Source organism: Apus apus, chromosome 17, assembly GCF_020740795.1.
Source record: "Apus apus isolate bApuApu2 chromosome 17, bApuApu2.pri.cur, whole genome shotgun sequence".
In the NCBI taxonomy this organism is placed as follows: Eukaryota; Metazoa; Chordata; class Aves; order Apodiformes; family Apodidae; genus Apus; species Apus apus.
In genome coordinates this window covers 6,201,381-6,224,659 of record NC_067298.1, presented here as the reverse complement: position 1 = coordinate 6,224,659, position 23,279 = coordinate 6,201,381, and the positions used below count along the sequence as shown (strand labels likewise).

Sequence of the window (23,279 nt, the reverse complement as noted above, 5' to 3'; positions counted from 1 at the left end):
GCAGTGGGTTCTTAAGCTTGCCCAAAGCACTGGTAGAAGGCAGCTGGCTCCAACTGGGGCCACCAGCATCCTGGAAAGACATGAGAAGTGAAGTAGACAACACGAGGTTGGGTAGGGATACAGGTCAGACCGTCCTGACATGAGGCTGTGCTGTCCAGTGTGTACAGAGCAGATGCTCTTCTTTTTATGCCCTCTTTCCTGAAGGAGCTGCCTGATGTTAAACTAAATGAGATCCATTCCTCTGTTAGGAGCAGTCTGCTGTGTTTTGGTTTGATGGGGGATCAGGATCAAGGTTCAGATGGGGAGAGATCTTCCTCCTCCTAGAGCGAATGGGCTCAGGAAGCTCATGGAAACATCTTCCTCTTGGAGTCCCTCATGCCACCTAATGTATGAAAAGGGGAGCAAGCGGCGTGTGCTGTGAAGGGGTGATTCATTATCATTATTTCTTGGCATATTGATTCTCTGCTTGGACAGGGAAGCTCTGTCAGCCGGCGGTGATGGATGGTCCTGCTGTGCCGCCAGCGCAACGCGCGGCAGGGCTGGGGGCAGCCAGGCGTGGGGGGCTCTGCTGGCATGGGGGCTGTGCCTGCATGTCACTGCCTCTGGGTCCCTGGAAGGTGATGGGTCCAGGTATGGTGATGTTCTCACCAGGCTTTCCTCCTGGAAGGAGGACTGAGAGTAGGGACAGAACTGGAGATGTGACTTGAGCTGTGGTGCAGGGTTGTTCTTCCTCTGACTCTTTACATACAGGTGGTTGTCCTGTAACTTTTGTTCTGTTTTCGTTTTTTTCCCCCAGTAACTCTTTTACTCATCCCTGGGTTCTGGCTGGCTGCCCCTGTGCTTTCTAGAGCCAGTAAAACAATTGTTTTAACTGGGACCAGTGCTTTGAAGGTTGAAGTTCACTGTTGAACCTAGGAGGCAGCATCCATCTCTGGCCCTCCTTCCTGGGATCACAGAGGCCATCCATCCTCACAGCTCTGCAGAACCTCACTTCTGAGTTTGCTTCCTCCTTGCCAAGCCACCTCTTTCTGAATTACCTGACAGCATATCTCTCCTCTCCATGTTTCCCAGCATGGGTCAGTTCAGGATCTGTCCATTATTTTCCAGATGTAGGGCACCAGTTGAAACATCTCCAAAGTGTAGTGTCTTGCCAGGGATGCAAGGGAGGGTTAAGCCAGAAAATCATCCTGAGTATGAGTTCTCCTTTCAGATACCTACCATGGTGGGGAGGAAAAAAACCCCATATTTTAGCTTTAGGCTTCTTTTTTCCTGCAACAGTCTTTCTGCAGAGAGATGAAGCTCATGTACAAAACAGCATTTTTCATTTACAAAGGTGTTTGCTCTGACTCTGCAAAACAATCCTTAAACTTAGAATGGCTACATTATCTTCAGTGCTTCTCTGCAACTCTGTTATGCTTCTATCAAAGCTCACAAAAATGTGTATTCTAATATCCCCAGGCTCCTATATTTTCCTGAAGTGCTCTTATTTGGATGTGTGCTCATCCATATTCATTCCTCTTCCACCTGCAAGAACCTCAGCAGAGCTGCCCTGTCTCTGAATCAATGTCTCCTGAGTTGAGCAGGACAGGCAGTAGTAGCTGTCTGCAAGGTCTGTGAGAAGAGCTAATGTTTGCTCCTCAAAGGGTGAGAGGAGGGGTCTGCAGGGGAGGCAGCTGAGCAGTGGTGATGAGATTCATCACAACTCTTCATTTGTGGCAAACCCCTCATTTTTCCCCACAGCTTCACTTCCATCCTTCAGCAAAAAGGGTGCTCAAAACTATAGAGGAGACATGAGATGAGTAGAAGTGTCCTCTGAGCCTTGCTGAGTTCAGAGCCTCTGTGTGTGCTTGGGGTGAGTCTGGCACTGTTGAAAATCAGGACAAGCAAAAACCCTCGATTGCTTTTTAAACACTTGTATAGAACAAGGTTTAAAACAAAGTTTTCATGTAACCTACTAACAACCCATCACTGTCCACCTCACATTGTGGCTCTGGGTGCCCTTGGTCATGGCACCTGAGGGTCTTTCACCCCTGCAGCACGTTGCTTATATCCTCTGTCCTGCAGATACAGTAGTAGATTGAGGCTTTGGTTTTTTATGGACTCGTATCTGACTTCATCAGGATCCTTCTGGTGAAGAAACATTGTTGGACAGCTCACATGGAAACTGTAGGTGACTTGAAGAAGTGTGGTGTGACTGCCTTCAGCCTGGTGTCCCAGGTAGAGGAGGATGTGAGCAGAAGCTCTGTGTGTGTCTGCGGGATCCTGAGCTGCCTCTTGCCTGCTCAAAGCCTGTCAGTCAGAGTCTGTCATCTTCTTTTCATCTTGATTTAACATCCAGCATAACTAGGTTTTGGAGTTTCATTTTTGGGCTTGCCTCCTCTGGGGGACAGGCAGATAAATCTGGCATGGAAATGTTCTAGCTCTCCAGTTCCAGGAGACAGAGTTTCTTCAGCCACAGGGAGTGAGAGAAAACAACCCTTGGGGCAGGGATGCTCTTGTCTCCTCTGGGGCTGGAATTGAGCAGAGGAGGCTTCCAATTTACCCAGCACCACCTCTCTCAAGGATCATGCATCTGCAGAGCACCAGGACTAGGGCAGGAGGAGCACAGCTTGCCTTGTTGGAAACAGTGTCAGTTTAGATCTTAGTAGTGGATTATCACTCCTTATAACTTTATAACTTCATCTTTTAATAAGTTTAATTTCTGAAAGAAGTATTTAAGAAAAAATGAAGGTGTTGTGAGTTCTAGCTTCTTAAACAATAGACTTTTCCCCATCATTTAAGGAAGCCACTGGAAACCTGATCCTTCAGGAGATCCTATTCCTTCCTGCCAGAAAAACACTGTGCTGGGGCAGAGGAGAGTCTGTGGGTCTCTAACTGGAGAGATGCTCTGAGAACAGGCTTCAAGCCTGGGGTTTCCCCTGAACTGGTCCTGCTAGTGTTGGGGCAGAAAGTGGGGTTTTGAGCCAATAGCCAGAGCGAGTTGGGGGATGGAAATAGCTCACTCCTCACTCTGAGCAGAGCAGGCAAGTGAGCAGGGGAACAGGTGCCAAACTGCTTCAGGTCTGGATCCAGGAACTGCTCCAGACTGGGCTGCCAAGGGTCCACCACCTCTCCCAAGTGAGGGGGAAAGGAACAGCCTCAGTGACTTCCCAGAGCTGCCCAACCTGTTCTGTCTTGTTGGCTCTGCTTCTCCTCTTGTAGCCAGCACAGCCCCTGGGAGTGCAGCCAAAAGTCCCAACACCTGGAATGCAGCTCCCAGGCAGTCTTGCTCCAGCAGATGATGCTGACAAGCATCTCTCCTCCTGGGAGCAATGGGGGAGGCACAACAACTGTACCTGTGTTCACAGTGCCTGGCTTGCTGGCTTGAGTGAAGGCAAGGGGAATTGCACACCCCCAGAGCAATGAGCTCTTGCTTTCCCTACCCCTCTGTGACTGCTCCAGGGGAATCGGGCAGAACCCAGCACACCCAAAGTGGCCAGGTCCTCCTGGTGCCATGAAGGTGCTGTCATCTCCCCAGTCCAGCACTCACCGACTTGCCTTGTCACCAGGGAACAGTTGGAAGCAAGAGGTTTCCTAGGGCAGCAGGGGATGGAATGTGGTGTGTGGCTTGGTAAGGGCTCAGCACAAAGCTGGTGGTTGCTGCAGGAAGACAAGGAGGTTTTATGTGAGAGGAGAAATGGGGTTTCAGAGCGTGCTGGCACTGCACAGGAGGTGATGTTCAGTTAAGGTTAATCTGGTCTCAATGGGGACAGAAGAGGCAGTGGTCACTAACTGGTCTGTAACTATCGCTTCTAGTCCTGTCCCTGGCAAGTTTTCCCACCTCCAGCTGCCTGTGTCAGGCAGAGCAGTACTGGGCACAGAGCAAGCCCATGTCCTTGTCACCCCACCAGCTCACAGCACCGGTGCCCTCCTGTGGGCTTGGCTGCAGGGCTGTCACTGCCGGTTTAATTCCACTCTATTTATATTTATGACATTCAGAGTTGTCCATAGTGGTAGTCTCAGCATTTTGTTAGTTTTCTCATTACCTGGTAATTCATGGCTCTTCTCTGATGCCTCAGCCCAGTGCAGGAGACAGCTCTGTGTGAGCCACAGTGCTCCATCCATTGCCAGCACCAGACTGTAAATCTTCCTGCTTGCTGCCCTGCCAGGCAGGATTTTTTTCCCCCCCTGCTCCTTGTTAGCTCCAGCAGCTGACAATCATCTTTCCCAGGCTGATGTGATTTCTGTGACACCAGAATTAGTTTTCTGCTGGTTTTATGTGCCATGCTAGGAATAACAGTCTAGCAGTAACTGCTTCTGGCTCACATTTCCACCAGCAGAGTAAATAAGGGCATTAGCCCAATCTCCTCAATTCATTTTGTCCATAGCGTGTCGCTTTTTGTGATAAGCTTTGTAAAATGTTGTTAGGCTTTTCCTTGACATAAGTGAAGGGTAGACGAGCAGACTTTGTGCCTGGAAGTGATGAATTTTAATAGCAGCCTTACAGTGCTGCTTTAGTCCTTTCCAGACTGGCTTCTCCGCCCTGGGATTAGCTCCAGACAGCCTGTTCCTCCTGCCCAGGAAATGGCTGGCTAGTTCCTGCTCCATCGTGCTTGACAGATCTCAGGGACAGGAGAGCTCAGTAGTAGCTGCTGCTCCCGTGCATCTGCCTGGGTACTCGAGTGAGGTCTTGGAAACATGAGTCCAGTTGCAAATGTGTAGGGATATTGCTGGGCTTGACTGCAGCCAGGTTTAATCTTGTCTTCTTTTAGAAGTCAAAGCTTAAACATCTCTGAGCCTTTTCTAAAGGGCTATTTAGCCAAGGTGCATGGTAGAAGCATCCGTGGGCTGAGTCCTCTGGGACAGTGGGCTCAGACAGCCATGTTACTCTTCCAAAGGTCCCAGAGCAGCCGTTTGTTATTGGAGGTGGGAAGGTGAGTCCCTGTGGGAAGGAGAGTGGAGGGAGATGCCTGCAGTCCTGAGCCAATTCCCTTATCTAGCTCTGAAAGCAAGTTGTGATTCATTCCGGTGCACCTTGCCTTTGATGTACCATCTTCTCCAGAGATCAGGAGATGCTCCTGTGGAGCTGGTGCCAAGGCTGCTGGTGCCGATGGGAGGAGAGTCGTGGGCAGCGCAGACCTGGGCTTGACCTGAAACCTTCTCTCTCTCCAGCTTTCATCCTCATGATTATTCTGGCCCTCATCCGCATCAGCAGAGGCCAAGCTGAAGGTCACCCGTCCATGGCCCAGCTGTCGGGCATTCGCAACCTCTTTGGGGTGTGCGTCTACTCCTTCATGTGCCAGCACTCCCTGCCATCCCTCATCACACCCATCTCCAAGAAGAAGCATGTCAACAAGCTCGTGCTGCTCGATTACATCCTGATCCTGGCTTTCTACAGCCTCCTGTCCTTCACTGCCATTTACTGCTTCCGCAACGACACCCTCATGGACATGTACACGCTCAACTTCACCAACTGTGAGATCATCAACGTTGCCTTCATCCGCTACTTCCTGGGCCTCTTCCCCGTCTTCACCATCAGCACCAACTTCCCCATCATCGCTGTGACCCTGCGCAACAACTGGAAGACCCTTTTCCACAGAGAAGGGGGGACCTACCCATGGGTGGTGGATAGGATTGTCTTTCCGGCCATCACGCTGGTTCCCCCAGTGCTGGTGGCTTTCTGCACCCACGATCTGGAGTCCTTGGTGGGGATCACAGGAGCCTATGCTGGGAATGGGATCCAGTACCTCATTCCCGCGTTCCTGGCCTACTGCAGCCGGAAGGACACTCAGCTGGTCTTTGGCAGCAGGATGGTTAACAAGCACCTCTCCCCTTTCCGGCACACGTTCTGGATTGTGTTTGTGCTCATATGGGGCTTTTCTTGCTTTGTGTTTGTGACTGCAAACATTGTCCTGAGCGAGTCGAAACTCTGATGTGCTCTCTCCTGGGCTCCAGGGACTTCAGCATTTCAGCTCTCGCTCTGGGACTGCCAAGTGAGGGAAAGGTAGAATGAAGGGAAGTTTCCAGGCTTGGTGGCACAGGTTAGACCTGGACACAGACTTTCTTCACTGCATTTGGGTGTGGATGGAGTGGACTCAGCCTTGTTACAGTCCTGTTCCCACACCCACTCCTACAGAGCCGTGGGGCTGAGCCCTTGGCAGCCTGCCCCAGGAGCCAATGTCCAGCCATTTCTGCCTCCAGCTCTGCTGGAGAATCACTCTGTCCCTGTGTGGTTCTCCATGTGCTGCAGGTCCCATCACACAGGACTGGCTACACAAAGTGGCTAAATGTCCATTCTTCCAAAGGCAGGAATGTGCTGTGCAGAATCTGACAGGAGTTTGGGGGAATTGAGTCTCTTCTGTCTGCTGAGACACCTCCCCACCAACCTCCTGTACCAGCTGAAGGAAGGAGTTAGGGTGGGAATAGCCCTAATTCAGGCAAAGTTTACGTTGTGTTCTGTTACATTTTCTTTTTTTTCCTAGAGTCATTAACCTGTTTGTGTCCCATGGATTGCCTGGGATCTGGGATCTTTTCCTTAGAGTGGGATTTCTCCAGGCCAGGAGTTTATGTTCACACTTCTCATCCTGTTCTCCTGTGCTGTGGCAGCCCCAGGTGGACACAGCAACGTCCCTACATGTGCAGGGATACAGCTCTTCACCCCGGGGAGGAAACTGCAGCCTGGCTTCCCTCAGCTCCTGCCCCCAGAGCCCTTCTCCCAGTCTCAGCCTTGCCCACCAGACCCTGACTCCAGCCATCGGGATTCCTGTGGGCTGGGGAGGTGGGAATTACCCAGTCCTGACACGTGGGAGGTTTTGCAGGAGCCCGGGCTGTGCACACTGATGTGTTTCCAGCCTCCTGAGCTGGGTAATTAGTCTTAAAACAAGGTGGGTGTTAACTCAAGGGAATGAGCTGGTGCCAGGAGGCAGCAGCAGTGCTGGGCTCAGCCCTGCCTGCCTGGGGGAGCCAACACTGAAACCCTGCTGGAACTGGCCCTGAATCCCCCCTCTTCTCTTTCTGTGCAGGGTTAAGGTGGGCTTTGAGCTGGTCCTGTTCAGCTTGTCTGAGAATTGGGCTGTTACCTTGGGCTGCTGGCAGGTCTCTGAGGCTGCTGATGGTTGCTGTCACACCATGTAGTGTCAAACGGCTCTGGGTCCTGTGCTCTGGGACCCTCAGGCAGAGATCAGGTGTGGGTTTTCCTCACAAAACTTTAAAAGTTTTCACCTGGAGTATTTGAACCACTCCCCTCATTAAAGCAAGTTCAAAGCCAGGTGCATATCACTTACATTAGATCCTCCTGCCCTCTGCTCTTGCTGCAGTATGAAGTGTCGCCGCTCACTAAAGCAAGCTTTGAACTGCAGCTCTTTCTAATCAAGCTCTGTTTTCAAGTAGGACTTTCTGGTTTCCATATGACCTGAAGTGCTCCTCCTGGGGGAATATGCAAGTACCTGGAGCTGTATAAAAACACTTCATGGCTTTTATAGCAAAATCCTGCACCTCTCGAGCCTGAGCACTGCCACTGTGTCCTTGCCAAGCTGCTTGGAGAGGATCTGGGGGGAACTGTTTAGGATCAAGCAGGAGATGAGACAAAGAGGCATTGGCAGCCCTCACTAGTGAGTTTAAACATCCCAAGGGAAGCTGATGTGGCATCTTCAGTGCCAAATCAAGTTATTTTACAGGTAGCTGGTGCTGGTGTCTCATTTAGGAAAAGGGACAGTAGTGGTGTAGGTTACAGGGCGAATTCAAGGGGGCAGTTGAGCTGGGAGCCACCTGTGAGGCAGCTGGGAACTACACAGAGCAGGAGGGAGGAATTAATGCTGATGAAGTGAGCCTTTGGAAAGCTGGAGAGGCTTTGGGGGCTGCTCCTCTACACAAGTGCACAGGTGTGGGTTTATGGAGGGGGCTGAGACCTTTCCCACCATGCTGCCTGGGCTCTTGGCTCAGCCTCCATCCCTTCAAGTGCCCATTTCAGCCTCTTGCCTTCACATTTTGTTGCCAGCCAGATATAGGAGCTGTTCTCTATTATTTCATATCCTCTCATCCTTCCTTCCCCACTTAGGGCTGTCCTGGATCTCTCTCCCTTCCTGCCCCTGTTTCACACTGGGCAGTTTGCCTGGGGTGGTAGGAGGGAGGGAGCCCAGCCTGGCACACCTTCTCCTGCATCTCTTGTGTTTCAAAATGTGCCTTCTCTTCCCTGGACACCTCTTCTCCTCAGCATGGTGTGTGACAGTGACTTGGAGGGGACCTTAGCTCTAAGATCTGCTTGGATCCAGGCTTTGGATGCACTGGGACAATGAGAGCTCATGTCCCAGCCCCATCTGTGCTGCCTTGCTGAGAAGGACTTTGGTCCTCAGGGAGCACCAGTGGAGCACCAGTGCTTTCTTAAATAAATAACCACAACTTCCCAGACACCCACTGTCCTTGCACAGCAGCAAAACAAATCTATCCAAGGGGTTGGGGTGATTAACAGAAAGAAGCTCTACGGCAGAGAGAACATTTTTCATATAAAACATGACATATCAATGCCTTAAACATTACTGGAGGGTGTGGGGAGGGGTCGGCTCAGCAGAGCCAGCACTGCCTGGGGTGGGCTGGGGGGACACTGGGTGACCCCCAGCTTGGTACAGTGGGGGCAGCTCCCTCCTCTCACCTGTCACGAGTGAGTCTATTTTTATTTGGCCATTATCAACACTGACAATTCATTATGACAGCTCCTCACGTGATGCTTGTCCTGACTGTAATTAGTTTTCAAAAAATGGGATTCAAACCAATAAAATGCACATTATACATCTGGTTTAGCCTGCCTTCTTTTTCCATCCCCTTCCTCATCTTGCAGCACCGAGCAGCTATTCCCAGAGGGAATGGCATTGACTGATGGGGCTGCAGGCCAAGGAGAAACGGCAAGTGGAGAGGCTAATGGAGACCCTCACCTCTTGTCTATTAGCCTCCTGCAACTCTGGGTGGTAGCTGCAAACTCAATTAAAACATCTGTACTTTCCCCCCCTCTCCATTACAGCTCCTTGCACTTAAATCCAAACAAATTGAATTGCTCCACCGCCTCGGGCTGCAAAGGCAGTTTCTGCCAACAAATTTATTATCACCATAAAGCGCAGCTTGATTTACGTGAAAATATTAGAGCAGATCTTTATGATGGAAATAAACACTTTCTGCTGTGATTCACTCGAAGGGACGCACAAGCAGCAGAGGATTTCAGGGCTTGGACCATAAATCTGGGATCAAACTGGCATCGGGGTTGGATCTGGTCTTTTGTAGCACTTCCAAGAGCAATGGCCAGGGAAAGAAAAAGAAAAACAACTTGAGCCTGAGAGGGAGGTTTGGACAAGGGTTGAGCATCACCACGGAGCTGTGTGTCACTTGGAGGGGGTTTAGCTGCAGGGAAGTTCATGGGAAGGTGCTTGTGGGCTCTTCTAGTGCTTCCCTTTCCCCTGCACGGGTTTGGGCAGCCAGGCCCTGACCCCAGGAGCTGTTGGCAGCCTGGGGAAGGGCCCCGGGCCATGGGGGCTGCTGAAGTGATGCCCAGGGGGCTTCATGTTGGGGTGAGGGGCTTCTTCCAGCAGCCCCCAGCTGGCTCCTGTCACTCCCCTGAGGTGCTGTGGCCCCAGGGCTCTCCCCAGCCTGTGGGGGGTGATCCATGGCTATGTAGCCAGGAAGAGGGGTGTTGCATCCCAGCTGGTGTTGAGGGGGTGGATGGAACCCCGGGGAAGGTTTAATGTGGCAGATTTACCCTGGCAGGAAGCAGGAACCAGGAGGTGGTCATGCCTGCTGCTCCCTCCAGCTTCAGATCACAGGCACCCTGCTCTCCCCAACACTTTACTGGCCCCCTATCTTTGCTGGTGGTACCATTTGTGATTTAACCAGCTGCCCCCACCCTCACTGGGGCCACCCTCTTCCCCAGAGCAGTACCAGCACCTCCTTACCACTGCAAACCTCTTCCTCGTGCCTGCCTTGTTCCCCTGTTCCTCAGCAGGATGGGTCCCACTGTGCCCAGCAATGGGGACAGGGACAACAGTAAGTGCTGGAGCAGGCAGAGGCAGGGGATGAGGGGGGCCCTGCCTTGGAGGGGGAGGTGTCCAGCAGCTGAGCTGGCTGAATTTCTCTTCACACATAAACAGCAGCCCACAGTGTCCCAGGGCGACACGGGTGCCAGAGCCAGCTGAATTAAAAAGTGATTGATTAGACAATTTCACCAAAAAAGAAATAATATCCCTCAGTGGCTGTTAAGTACTGAACTACCCAAGCCTGGCTTCAGAAAGCCCAGTCAGGGGGTGTTTCCAGGCTGCTGTTTCCCTGCAGGTTTGTCCCTGGTGCACCCCAGGGTGAAGTGATGCTGCAGGAGCAGCTCAGGCCTTGCTTGGTCCATGGAGGGTGAGGGGGGGGTCATGCAGCTCCCACCTGCTCTGTGCTCCTTGTGTCCCATCCAGCTCCAGGAATATAAAAATTATGCTCTTCTAGATCAAGCAGCATATAAAGATCATGATTATGCAAAGGCCAGCACAGTGGCAGGGGACTTGGGTGTGGGGCACCCCTTACACTGAGTGCTGAACCCCATCCCTGGAGGCCACCTCCCCATAGCACCCACATCCCCCCATCCCTTGCTGCCCTCAGCCCCCTGCACAGCAAAGTCCTTCAATAAAACATGAAGCAAATCCATTTGGCCTCTGCTGAGTCACCAGGGACATCACTAATTAATTTAAGATGTGGGTTGGGGATATTTTTTTTTCTTTTTTTCCCCCTTTTCTGCACCGTTTTGTTCTCACAGCCCCAGCTCAAGCTTGGCCTTGATCTTGAAGGTGCAGTGAGGTATGATGGCTTCCTTGGGCCAAAAAAAGAACAAAAAAAACCACCCCACAATTTGGGGAAAAACTCAGCAGGGCACAATGGAACCTTTTGGGGACCAGCCTGTCACCCCTGGGGGTGTCTGGGCCACCCAGCAGGGGGGAACTGCCCCAGGCAAATGTGTGCCCTGGCCTGGGGCAGCCTGGCAAGGATCCCCCAGCTCTCAGCTGAGTTTGTTTATTTATTTATGGCCTTTATTTATGTACCAGCACCTCCCTCCCTGACCACGAGGCTTTGGAGGGGCTGCCAAAGCAATTAAGAGACAATTGTGATGATAAATAAGTAACAGGGATTAAAGCTCCAACCCTTCTGTGTGATGGCAGCCAGGCCTGGGCAGGGAGGGGGGGGGGGGGGGGGGGGGCGGAATTTAACCCCAGACAGATGGGTGGATGGATTGATGGGACAGATGGATGAATGGACATTGCCAATGCTTTTGGTCCTGGGCCATGCATGTCCACGCCCTTTCTGAGCTCCCCAGGGCTTTGCAGCCATCCCTGGGGCAGGGCTGGGCATCCCAGAGCAGCTCCTGCCATTGTCCCCTCGCTGGCGCCACCCCCAGCTGCTCGGCGGCTGCTTTTAAATTGGGAAAACAAAATAAATACATGGAGCTTTGGAGCAGCTTCTGGCAGGAGGGGATGGTCATCCAGGCAGGTGTTGCTGAACCAAGCTGGGAAGAGGAGGGGGCTGAGTATTGAAGCTTTGCAAAGCCCCAGCAATGCCCTGGGGTGGGGCTGGTACCACCCAGCAAAGCCGTGGCTGCTGCCCTGGGCCCCGATGGCCTCGGCTCCTGCTTCCCAAAAATCCCCTCCCCTGCCTGCTGCTGCTGCTGGTGAATCACGAATGCCCCTGCCCACACCCCTGCTGTGTTTAACAGGGACATCAAGAGCAGAATTAAACCCAGCTCATAGATCACTCCTGATTTATGGCTCCATCAGCCTGGGGAAGGTGGGAGGAATGTTCTCCCTTTACTCAATCCCAGTGGCACATCTTCCCAGGGATGCCGTGCAGCTGTGGGAGCATCACTTGCTGAGCCAAGCTCACAGCCATGAGCCCAGCCCCCCAAAACCCAAGCAGGGTGCAGGAACTCCAGCTTTGGTCCTTCAGCCCAGGTTGATAGCTCCTCAGTAATTAATCCCCAGCGTGGATTAATGAGGTGCCACTTGCCTTTGCTGCTGGGGTTGGACCCGGGCTCAGCAGTGAAGGGAGGGCAGGGGGTGCACAGGACCACAAGCAGCCCCATGACACAGGGTAAAGCAAGGGCAGCTCTGGCTCGTTGCCAGCAGATGGAAGAAGGGTCCCCAGCCAGCTGAAAATGTCTCTTTAATGACCTGGACGTGGCGTTTATAGAGTCCCTCAAATGAAACCAAAAACACGACAGCAACACGGCAGCAATGAGTTTGGTGTCCTCGAGTCGCCGGCCAGCCCTGCCTGCGGGCAGAGCCCAAACCAGGGCATCCCGGCCCCCGCCGGGCTCCTCTGACCCCCCCAAAAAAAGCGCACGGGACCTGCCGAGCCACTTGGAGCATCCTGCTGCTGGGGGTGCAGCACCCAGGGGAGGCTGCATCCTGGCCGGGAGCCACCGGCTGGCCTGAGGGGACACCAGGCAAAGGGCAGGGAGACCCCTTCGTGCCTCTCTCCCCTCACACCTCTGACTCCAGGCTGGGGACCCTCCGCCAGGACCCGCCGGCACAGGGGCTGGTCACCCCACGGGCCCCCAGCACGTTCCTCCTCTCTGTCCCCAGCGGTTCCCTGCGTCTCCCGCAGTCTCTGCAGCCGCCGTCCCATCGCCCTGTCCCCCGGCCACAGCCTCCTGCCACCCCGGGGTGCTCCCGGGGCGATGGGGACCCCCGGGAGAGATGCCCCAGATGGAGGGGCAGGTTGCCATAGGAGTTCACGCAGCCGTAGGGCGGGTGTGCCGGCGCCGCGGGGGGAGGGCTGTGCCGGCAAAGCTGCGGGTGGGACGGCAGCCTGGCCCCGGGACAGCGCGCTGCCAGCCGGCTGGGGGCCTGGGGACAGCGGGGGCCACAGCTGTGACCGGCCTCGGCCTCGGGGAAGAGGTCGGGGAGGTCGGAGCGGGCGGGGGGCCGGGCGGAGCCGCAGTGCCGCAGCCCCCCGGGGCGCCGCTTCTCGCCCCGCTCCCGCGCCCACCGGGTCGGTTTCTCCCGCTCCATCCCCGCCGCCTCCGGCCGGGCCAGCTCCCCCCCGGCTCTGCAAGTCCTGGTGGCTTTGGGGAAGGTGCCACGAGGGCAGGATGGAGGCGGGAAGGGGCTGCCCACCTCCCGCCTCTTCTCCGCCGCCGAGAGCAGCCGGGGCAGCGTCCCCGAGCCCCCGTGTCCCCCAGCCCCTGGGAGCAGGGGGGTGTTGGGCAGCCGGTCCCCCCGGCCCGATGGGTGCCTGTGCTCCCTGTAGATGTCCGGTGGTGGGAGGTCCCTGGAGGGTGGGAGTGGAGCCCCGATGTGATTCCCCACCAGTGCCTGCTCCCCAAAATCCCCTGCCTGGGAGGTCTTCACCAGGAGGTGGGGGAAACCGGGGTGGGCTTCGTCCCTGGCACAACCACCCCGAAACTTCAGGAGGTGGTGGTGGTGGGGGACGTACTCGTTCACCCCTCTCCACTTCTCCTCCGTGGACAGCCGGGAGTCCATGGGGATGGTCTGGGGCAAGGATGGGCCCAACAGAGCCCCTTTTACAGTGCAGGCTCTTCCCAGCCTCTCAGGGGGGGCCGGGCCAGAGGAGGGGGCCCTGTGGGCACCAGTGCTGTTCTGCACCACAAGCTGGGGTGTCCTCAAGGAGAAGGTGGTCTGGAGATGCTCACTGCGGCTGCTCCAGTCCTCGATGGTGCGGGTAGCCTGCTCCAGGGAGCCACCCACGCTGGCCGTTGACACCATCTCCTTGGCTGCCTGCAGCATCTTCAGCACGTTGGCCTGGGCTGAGTTGGCGGTGACATCAGGCGTGGGGACCCGCCCGGGGCTCTCCAGGGTCTGCACCCCGCTGAAGCAGCTGTAGATGCCCTGTGGAGAGAAGAGAGGACCCCCACCCTCAGTGGTCCTGCATCCACAAACCCACCACATCAAGCCCAGATGCTGCTGCTGAGGCATCTTGATGGCACTGATGTCCCCTCCCCAGCATCTCCAGTGCTGACACCATCCTCCATCACTTCTTTCCCCAGGGATCTTCTGGGTCATTCCCAGGACTGATCCCTTTGCCAAAAACCCCATCTTTTCTCCTCCACCAAGAGCTCACATCAGCATGAGCATCTACAGTCCCTCCCATGAGGGTAGGAGGGATAATGGCCAGAAAGCCATGCCCATCCCCATGACACCAAGGGAGGACATTTGGGCCCATCAAGATTCACAGGCAGCTTCACTCACCCTGCTGATGGCCAGGAGGAAGTCAAGCTTGTGGGACTTGGGGACAGAGTGACGCAGCTTCCAGTAGACAAGGTGCTCCCAGGCAAAGACCAGCAGGCTCAGCCCCATGGCCACCAGCAGCATGTAGAAAACCCCAGCCATGTTGTCGATGTCCAGCTTGCTGCTCATCACCTCGTTCTTCTCATTCTGGCAGATCCCTGACAGCCAAACTGTCTCCAGCTTCTGGGTCTCACCTGGGGCCAGGCACACACAGCAGTTGGGGGGGGGGGAGCTGTGTGAAAATTCCCCCCATGGGCATCATCTCCCCAAGGCCAACCCTTGCCCATCCCCACCCCTCTGTAGCTGAAGGAGGAGAAAACCACCCTAAGCTCCTGGAACTGTTACCAGCTCAGCCCTCTCTGCTGCCCTTGGCCTGAACATCTCACCAGTCACTAATCCTTCTCCAGAGCCCTCTCCTGTCTCTGTCCCCCACCCATGTCCCAGCCAGACATGCTCACTGTTGCCTTCCCAGGCTTCTTTTGACCCACAGATTTTGTGCATGGCCATCTCCAGGGTTTTACAGCCTGCAAGAAGAGGAGGGCCCCTGGAGGGAATGAGCCCCCAGCACTCAGCTGGAAAGATGCTGCTGCCTTTAATGTTACCTCAGACGAGCTGCTGGAGAAGCCCATCTGACCCAACCCCTCAATGACACCCTACAACCAAGCCATGGAGGCTGTGCAGTGTCTGGGGACCAAAGCCACCTAGGGAAGGAACATACAGTCGAACCTGATCCCTGGGTTAATCTGCAGGGCAAGGGCGAGGTGAGGATGGGGACAGGGCTAACGAGAAGCTCCTCCAGGCACCCACCATCTCCCAGGAACTGGAGCAGGGCCAGGTCGATGGCCCTCTTCCAGCGTGAGTCCTTCTGCAGGGCGATGCCGTAGCCCGTGGTGGCAAACACCTTCCCACTGCCAATGGTCACCAGCTTGCAGCCCTCGTCCTTGCCCGCCATGTAGTTGAGCACGGCCGCGTCGTAGATGAAGGCATCCAGCTTCCTGCCCCAAAACCAGGAGGGAAGGTGAGGAGGGGGCCCAGAAGACCTTTTCTGGGGGAGGTGTACCCGTTCTGTGGGGAGCTGTAACCTTTTTGGATAGCTGTAGCCCATCTGAGGGGAGCTGTGTCCTTCTCTGGGGGATCTCTGCCCCATCCTGGAAAGCCATAACCCCACTTGGGGAGGGGGAGAAATATGCAATCTCGGGGGGGGGGGGGGGCTGTACCCCATCTGAGGGAACCATACTCCATCTAGGAGGGGCTACATCCCTTTTTGGGGGGGTCTTCATCCCTTTGGGATGAAGCTTTACCCCATCTGCAGGGGGTTGTACCCTCTTGGGGGAGGGCCCATACTCCACACAGGGAAGCTGCGGAGAGCCATATCCCATCTGGGAGAGCTGTACCCAGCCTGGAGACCTCATATCTCACTTGAGGGGGGGCTTCCCCCCACTGAGGAAGCCCTGCCCCATCTGAGAGGTTTTGTACCCCATCCCAGGGAGCCGCAACTCATTTGGGGGCTCCTGTATCCCATTTGGAGGAGCTGAACCCCAGCTCTGGGAGCCATACCCCATTTGGGGGTGGCCATAGCCTTCACCCAGCTGAGCTGTAGCCCCATCTGGGGTGGGCCTTACCCCATTTTGAGGCTGGTGAGGGCGTCCTCCACGGAGCGCTGGTTGTACTTCACCATGTGGGTGTGCATGTCGGGGTAGTTGCTGCGGATGTTCCTCTCGGTGCTGCCGTTGGGGACGGTGCCGAAGCGGAACGGCGGGTACTGCTCCTGCGGCTTCTGGAACTGCAACGAGGGGCTCCATGTCTCTGCCCTGTCCCCAACACGTGCCCCCTCCCCACAGCCAGCCCTCCATCCATGTCCAGCCAGCCAACAGTGACGTGCAGCCGTCTCAGAGTCCTCCTCAGCCCCGCCCCCCCCCCCAAAAAAAAATAAAATCCCTTATTCCTGATTTTTAAGCACCAGCCCCACCTTCCTGTCGCTCAGCCCCGACACGGTGTCGATGTACTGCTCCTGGATCATGAAGGCAGCCAGGTTGGCCGTGTAGCTGGCGAGGAAGATGACGGCAAAGAAGGCCCAGATGAGCACCATGATTTTGCTGGTGGTGCCCTTGGGGTTCTCAATGGGCACCGAGTTGTTGAAGACCAGAGCCCACAGCAGCCACACCGACTTGCCGATGGTGAAGGTGGGACCTCCCGGCCCTGTGGGGACAGAGAGGACAGCCATCAGCACAGCCAGGGGGGGTGTCCCACTCACAGTTCCCACCTCCCCACAACTCACTCTTGCCGCTGGTGAGGTTCTGGTTGTACCCAACAGGGCTGAAATACTCGAACACGAAGACCGTGATGGCCACTACGGTGAGGCACATCACGAACATCATGACCCACACGGCAGGACTGTAGGGCTCTGAAAGGCAAGTGGGACCTCGTCAGCCCCCTCACAGCTGTCCAGGGACCCCCAGAACCCTCCCTGATGGATGGGCTCATCCTCCTGAGAACTGCCTCTCCTCAGGGGGAAGATGGGAACCAGCAGAACGGTGGCTGAGAAGATCCACAGGACCTCAGGAGGGAAGGGGGATGCTGTGAGACAGGGGGACGTGGCTGGCTTCCCTGCCTGAATAAAATCAGGCTTTCATCAGTGGGGAGATGCTAATGAGACACTGCCCATCTTCAGGACCATTAGTGGGAGGGTTCCCATGGGATAACGAGTTGTCCCCTGCAATGGCTCCGGTCACAGGACCATGCCTGCACCGGGCTCAGGACCAGCCCCCTCAGCTCCTGGGTGAGCCTGGGGAGCTGGGGGTGGGTGGTGAGTCCCCTCCTGCTCAGGACGAGCTGGGATGGAGCAGTGGGAATGCATCCCAGCCCTCGGCACCTCCATTTGTCAGCGCGTCCTTCGCTGTCAGGAGGATGAGGCCTCCCCTGACGAGGACGCAGCTCATTAGCTCAGGGGGCGCGAGGGGGAGGCACGGGGACCATGGACCCCCAACTCTGCCAAACCAGGGATGGAAGCTCCCTTTGTCCCCAGGGCCGGTCAAGGTGACCCCTGCTTGGGGAGGGGATCGGGCTGTGTGCTATGGGGGGGACAATAGCGGGAAGATGCGCCCAGGCTGGCGTGTCCCGAATCCCTCGGCATCCCTGACACCCGCAGCCAGCCCCGTGCCCCCCTGGCATGGGAACCCTGTGCCCTTGCCAAGGGCTCCCAGCCCTGGCTGAGCTCAGGCTGGCTTCTGTGACGCCCTTGGCCGGTCTCCTTCCCTCCCCAGGCTGAAGATTTGCTTTTTAGAAACTCCTTCAGTAAAACTTTGATCCCCAGAGGTTTCCAACACGCAGCTGCCCCACGGGCACAGGGCAGAGGTCCCAGAGCAGAGCTCAGAGCTGACAAACCCGCAGCTTGTCTCCCCTCATCCTCCCTCCTCCACACAAGAAGAGGGGGAAACCACCACTCCCAGCTTCCCTCTCTGTAATGAAGGGATTAATCAGGTGAGGGGAGGAGGAAGCACCAAAGCCAGAAGCAAAATCTCTTTCCCTAAGGACTTTTTTTTTCTCCTTCCAAGTTATTAACACCGAACAATATTTCTAATCTGTATTTGTCGGAAGCAGGGGATGAACCTGCAGACAGACAGGCAGACAGAAAGACAGACAGGCAGACAGAGCTCACCCAGGAAGGCAGAGGGGGACACGGTGCCGTTGCTCCTGGCCACCATGACGCTGATGCCCGTCTCCACGAAGGGCACAGAGAAGTCCACAATCTCGGAGCGCTCCTCGTTGATGGTGAGGGAGCCAATGGCCATGTCTGCCCGCTTGTAGTACACCTGGGGAAGGGGTGGTTGGGCTCAAGATGGGCAGAGGGACAACCCACCATCTCCCCCCGCCCCCATTTCCAGCTTTTCCAACATTAAATTTCATCCTTTTGTTATTATTATTTTTTTAATATTAGCTTCTTAAATGAACAGTGACACAAACACAACCAGCTGTAGGGTCATCAATGTTCAGCTGACTCCCAACCTTGTTCTCCCCCGTAAGTCTAGCCCATCAGCACCATGATGTACAATGACACCTCCCTGCTCCTCATGCCAAGCTGTCCCCTGCCTGGGGGCAAGTCCCACCACAGACAACTCCCATTCTGTCTCCTCAGAGAAGCCCCAGGCCAGGACATGCCCACCCCTACCTCACCAATCATGCCGTTCCACACCCCACGGACGATCTTGCCGTGTTTGCCATTGGTCACCAGGTAGAGGTCATAGGAGAACTTCACTGCCTTGGCCAGCTTCTTCAGGATGTCGATGCAGAAGCCCTTGCAGCACAGCTTGGTGTAGGGATCCACGAGGCCATCACCGCTGAAACCACAGCAGGAAAAATGGGTTGGATCAACCAAAGATGCTCTGAGTACCCTGAGGCCTCCTGGACACCTCGTGCCCAAGGAGTGGTGGCCAACATTGCCCGGCTCCATCCTGGCTGCTCACCTCTGGGAGGAGTTGGTCTGCTTGCGGCAGGGCACGGTGTTGCGCACGCAGACCCCGGTGCTGGGGTCCGTGTTCTCCACGATGACAAAGGGTCTCTCCTCCAGCGTGGCCACCGTCAAGTGACGGTTGTCAACCACGGGCTGCATGGAGGAGCCATAGCGGGGCCACACCGGGTACTTCATGTGGATGATGCCTTTCTCCCACTTGCCCACCTGCCCCCGAAGGAGAGGACATTGTCACCTCAGTGAGGGGCTCACACAGAGCCCAGTGTTCATCCTCCTCACACCTTCAAGACTATTTTCTCCTGCAGCACCATTAGGCTGGAGCTCAGCCGTGGTGAGCCCCATCTCAGCACTCCCTTCCCCGTGCACCCACTGGCCACAGGGTGAGGTGTTTCCTCCTGGACCCCAAGCACTGGGCTTGGCTGAGCACAAACCTGGCCAAGCTTCACCCAAAATACTTTCAAACTAGCAACCCTGCCCGTACAGTGTGTGTCACACCCAGGCACGTGGCTGCAGTTCCCCAGAGGTGAACAGCTGCACGTTTGCCTCTTTTCAGTCAAACTGCAGAAGAAAAAAAAACAGTTCTTGGCAGAGCTTTGGTGCCCAGCATTGCCTCAAAGCCCCACCACGCTTCCATGGGGACCTTTGGTACCAGCCATAGGTTTCGCATGGGAAAACCTGCTCCAAGGTAGGACCCCAGCCCATGCATGGCCCCAGGCTCACTCTACCCAGCCACCCCCCCACACTGTGCCCATCCTGGGGGGGGCAGAAATCCTACCATCTCCCAGAGCCGGTGTGGGTTGAGCGAGATCACCACCATGGTGGGCCTGACCAGGTAGCCACCTTCATTGAAGGAGAAGTCTCTGTGCTCCCACGTCACATTGAGAAGGTGCCTGGTGGGACACAGCAATCATGAGACCCCAGCTGTGCAGCCCAGCCCCCTATAGCCTTCCTCCTCCTCCAACTGCAGCCAGGCTGCCACGGCTCCCATGGAGACCTGTGGAGCTGAGAGCTGGGGACCAGGTCTAGCCCCTACACAAGGGTTAGGGGGGAGCTGTAGAGAGCCCTGCCAGCAAGGAGGCACCAAGAATGGCCTGCTGCAGGGTTGAGGAGGCAGAAGCTGCCCCAGCAGCTCCGAGGCACCAGGTCTGCACTGCAGAGCAGAGCTGTGAACCCCCTCGAGACTCCCTCTGGATCTCAAGTCACCGAGAAACATGGGAAAAGGCAAGGGCTGCCCTGGGGAGGTGCTCCAGGAGAAACCCAGCTGAGAGGCATGGACCACCAGCTGCAGCCCACAGTCTGTCCCTGGCCTCCTCCCCTACCCCTTCCCTGGCCATTTCCCCATCACCCCCATTTCACACCCACCCACGCGGGTCCCTGGCCCCCTCACCGGTAGAAGCTGGTGTTGGTGGCAGGGGGTCCAGCAGGAGCCCAGCAGTCCCGTCCCACCTCCGGGAGGTAGCCATGGGCCCGGAAGAAGCTGGACGCCCCCATGGCGACGATGGCCACCCCATCCCGCACCTTCTGCCTCAGGCTCAGCTTCCAGCTCTCGGTCACCACGCTGATGAGGCCAACGGGGAAGGAGGCAGGTGGCACCTCCATGTTGCCCACCGTCAGGCTGGGCACGATCCAGACGTAGCCTGGCCCCACCAGGCCGGCTTGTTCTGCCATGGCAAAGAGGTACTCGGCCTCCTCCCGTGAGCAGTAGACAATGAGGACCTGGGCATCGATCTGCCGCAGGATCCGCTGCGTCCGGGAGTTGCTCCGCTCCTGGCTCATCTCGAAGGTGAGCACCTCCTGCAGCTCCCAGCCAAAGTAGCTGGCGTCCGTGAAGGAGCGGATGACCTCCAGGAAGATGTTGTAGCCTGGGTAGAGGCTGGTGATGATGGTGAAGGAGCCCCAGTCGTATTCCTCCAGCACCTTGAAGATCACCTGGATTTGCTGCTCGATGGAGACACCCAGCTGCAGGAAAGCTGAGCTGGGCTCCTGTGGGAAGAGAAGGGGTCAGAGGCTGCTCCAGCACTGTGGTCAGTCCAGGTCTCTTGCACCCGTGCAAACCACCTTGAATTTGCCATCCTGAAGGGTTTAAAGGAGCCATGAGCTGGCACAGCTCATGGGCTGGACCCACCAGTGGTCTCCGAGGAGCCTCATTTCATGCAAAGGGTCAAGCCCTGCGGCTTCTCCTGTTTCTCAACTTGCTGAACAAAAATTCATCCACCTTCCAAAGGATGCCAACAATTTATCTTTAAACCAGGAGAGGGAGGGAGCAAGGGTTCTACTGTGAATATAAATCCCACCCCAGCTCCAACTTTCTACCTGCTGCTGGAGCCGGTGCAGCTCCTTCCCTCCCACCCCACCTCCCCAGCCATCTGGCCTCTCATTAGCAAACCTTGATTGATCTGATTCTGTCTTAAATGATTCAGTGAATGGCATTTGCAGAAGGTCATGTGCAGGCAGCAGGGTTTTGCCACCCATACCCCCACCACCACCAGAGAAGTTTTTCCCATGAAGCTGGTGGTCTGACTGGAGGGGTGAGCTCTGGGGAGTCCAGGCCGGGAAGCAAGAGCTGCCAGGGACCTCAGACTCATGGGAGGAGAAGGTCAAGCCTTCAGATGGGTCCCTTCACCATCCCTGAAACACCCAACACCTGGACAACACTGCAGAAAAACACCCAGACCACAGCAACCCCATGGCTAACTTTTAGCTGCTTGGGGCTCCACCTGAACCCTCTGTACTCACCCAAGATCATTGCACCCGAGTCCATTGCACCCACCACCACCCACCCACAATGAGCAGCAGCTGGGGTGGTCTGGGAGCACCGGTTGGTGCAGGCAGGGCTGCCAAGGAGCCATCCAGGGGGTTTAGACCCAAAAACCTCTGGGCAAACAGAGCATGAAACCTACACCCTGAGGAGAAGCAGGGTGGGTGGTGCTGCCCAGGTGGGACCCAGTGCTGGGACACCTCTGGTGGCCAGGCTCAGCAGGAATGAGCAACAAGGAAGGGATATCCCAAATCTCTGTTCAAATCTCCTCCCCAGAGGGACAGGAGCCTTGCCCCAACCCAGCATCCTCTAGCTCCAGCTCTCCCTTGCCACCAGTGCTTCCCCGCAGGTGACAACGACAGTGTCTGATGCCAGCAAGGAACAGAGAAGCCAAAAATCCTGTTTTGGCCGGTGATGCACCTGAGATGCCTCTGGTGAGGCAGAGAGGGAGTAGGACAGGGACATGCCAACCCTGCCACTGCCCAAGGCACCACAACCCCAGCACCCCATGGCAGGCACAGCCTGGAGGGAACGGGGAGCAGGACACCAGGGAAAGTCCCTCCACAGGGCACTGAAGTCCCCTCCTGTGTCCCACTCATTGGGGACCCCTCCCTGAAGTCCTCTCCTGTGTCCCACCACCCTGGTTGGCCACACTGGCCTTTTCCTGCCCACAAGCCCCCGTGCTGCAGCCCAACAGCTCCTCTGCCCCCCAGCATTTCACCCCCCATATCCACCCCTCTCCAATAATCCCCCATTTCTCCCACCCCATTCCTGGAAATAGCCCCCAGCAAAGGCCTCACCTTTGGGGTCAGGACCACAGCAGACCCCCCGCTGATGCTGATGATGGGGACCTGGGTCTGGGAGGAGATGAAGTCAAGGATCTGGGCCACTGCCTCCGTGCCAACGTTGTCCTCAAAGACGATGCCGTGGATCTTGTGGCTGGCGAGGATGTCACAGATCTGGGTGAGGAGGGTGCTGGGGTTGGTGTTGTTGACGATGACAGTGATGGGATGGATCTCCAGGGGCATGTCCAGGAAGCTCTGGGTACTCAGGCGGGAGCGGATGTGGAGGGGGTAGGAAGTGCCCCCAAACACCACGGCCACGTTGACCACCGGCTCCTCGGGGCCTGGCAGCAGGAGGTGGGTGAAGGCAGCCGAGCAGCCCAGCACCAGCGACAGTAGCAGAGCGTGCGCCGGCGCTCTGCCCATGTCCACCGCCACGTCCCTGCAGGGATGGGACACAGCTCCTCGCACCTGCACACCTGCCAGGAAGCCCCCCACACCCTCCTCACCACCACCAGCGACAGCACCAGGGCAGGTAGATCCCAGGAAGAGAGAGAGAGACCCTCCTCCTTTAAAGAGTGGATATGGTGGAGGGATGACCACCCACCACCACCCACATCCCAGTGCCATGTCTCTTGTCCCCAGTCCTATCAGCCACTAACCCTTCCCAGCCGGTCCCTGCTTCCCATCACCACCTCATCCCAACCCCACCATTCCCCTCCCAGCCACATTGCCCTCCTGCCCCTCTCCCTTCTCCAAAATTCCTTATTGTCCCTTCTGCCAGGGACGAGGACAGAGACAGCAGTGAGCGGTGACAGGAGGAGCTGGCAGCTCCCTGGTGCTCTCTCCACAGCTCACAACCACCTTCAATATTTACAGGCTTTGCCCTTGAGGGAGAGTTTAGCTCTGCAACCCCCATGTGGGGATTTTGCAAACCACACAATCACCGGAGCAGCCAGTCCCCTCCCTGTCCCCTGCCACCGTCCCCTGTCTGCTGCTTCCCAAACCCCAGCCAAAGCACCTGCCTGGCC

General features: G+C 56.3%; 2 protein-coding genes across 6 annotated transcripts in view; one reads left to right on the top strand and one right to left on the bottom strand.

The window, feature by feature from the left end:
• The window catches only part of TMEM104 (transmembrane protein 104), a 44,435-nt gene extending 35,672 nt beyond the window's left edge, over window positions 1-8,763 (top strand). For all 5 annotated transcript variants that reach the window (XM_051634924.1, XM_051634925.1, XM_051634923.1 and 2 more), the window contains one exon: window positions 5,152-8,763. In XM_051634924.1, coding sequence (XP_051490884.1) covers window positions 5,152-5,912 — 761 coding nt within the window. In that variant the 3' untranslated portion in view covers window positions 5,913-8,763. The remainder of the gene's footprint in view (window positions 1-5,151) is intronic.
• A 3,350-nt stretch (window positions 8,764-12,113) lies between these two features.
• GRIN2C (glutamate ionotropic receptor NMDA type subunit 2C) lies at window positions 12,114-22,684 on the bottom strand. Its single transcript, XM_051635088.1, has 12 exons — window positions 22,267-22,684; window positions 20,096-20,691; window positions 19,484-19,598; window positions 18,704-18,915; window positions 18,409-18,577; window positions 17,899-18,052; window positions 16,519-16,644; window positions 16,210-16,439; window positions 15,863-16,023; window positions 15,048-15,235; window positions 14,202-14,434; window positions 12,114-13,841 (listed from the first exon to the last, which is right to left on the bottom strand). The coding sequence occupies exons 1-12, from the start codon at window positions 22,672-22,674 to the stop codon at window positions 12,474-12,476; spliced, it is 3,960 nt and encodes a 1,319-aa protein (XP_051491048.1). The 5' UTR covers window positions 22,675-22,684; the 3' UTR covers window positions 12,114-12,473.
• Window positions 22,685-23,279: the final 595 nt, after the last annotated feature.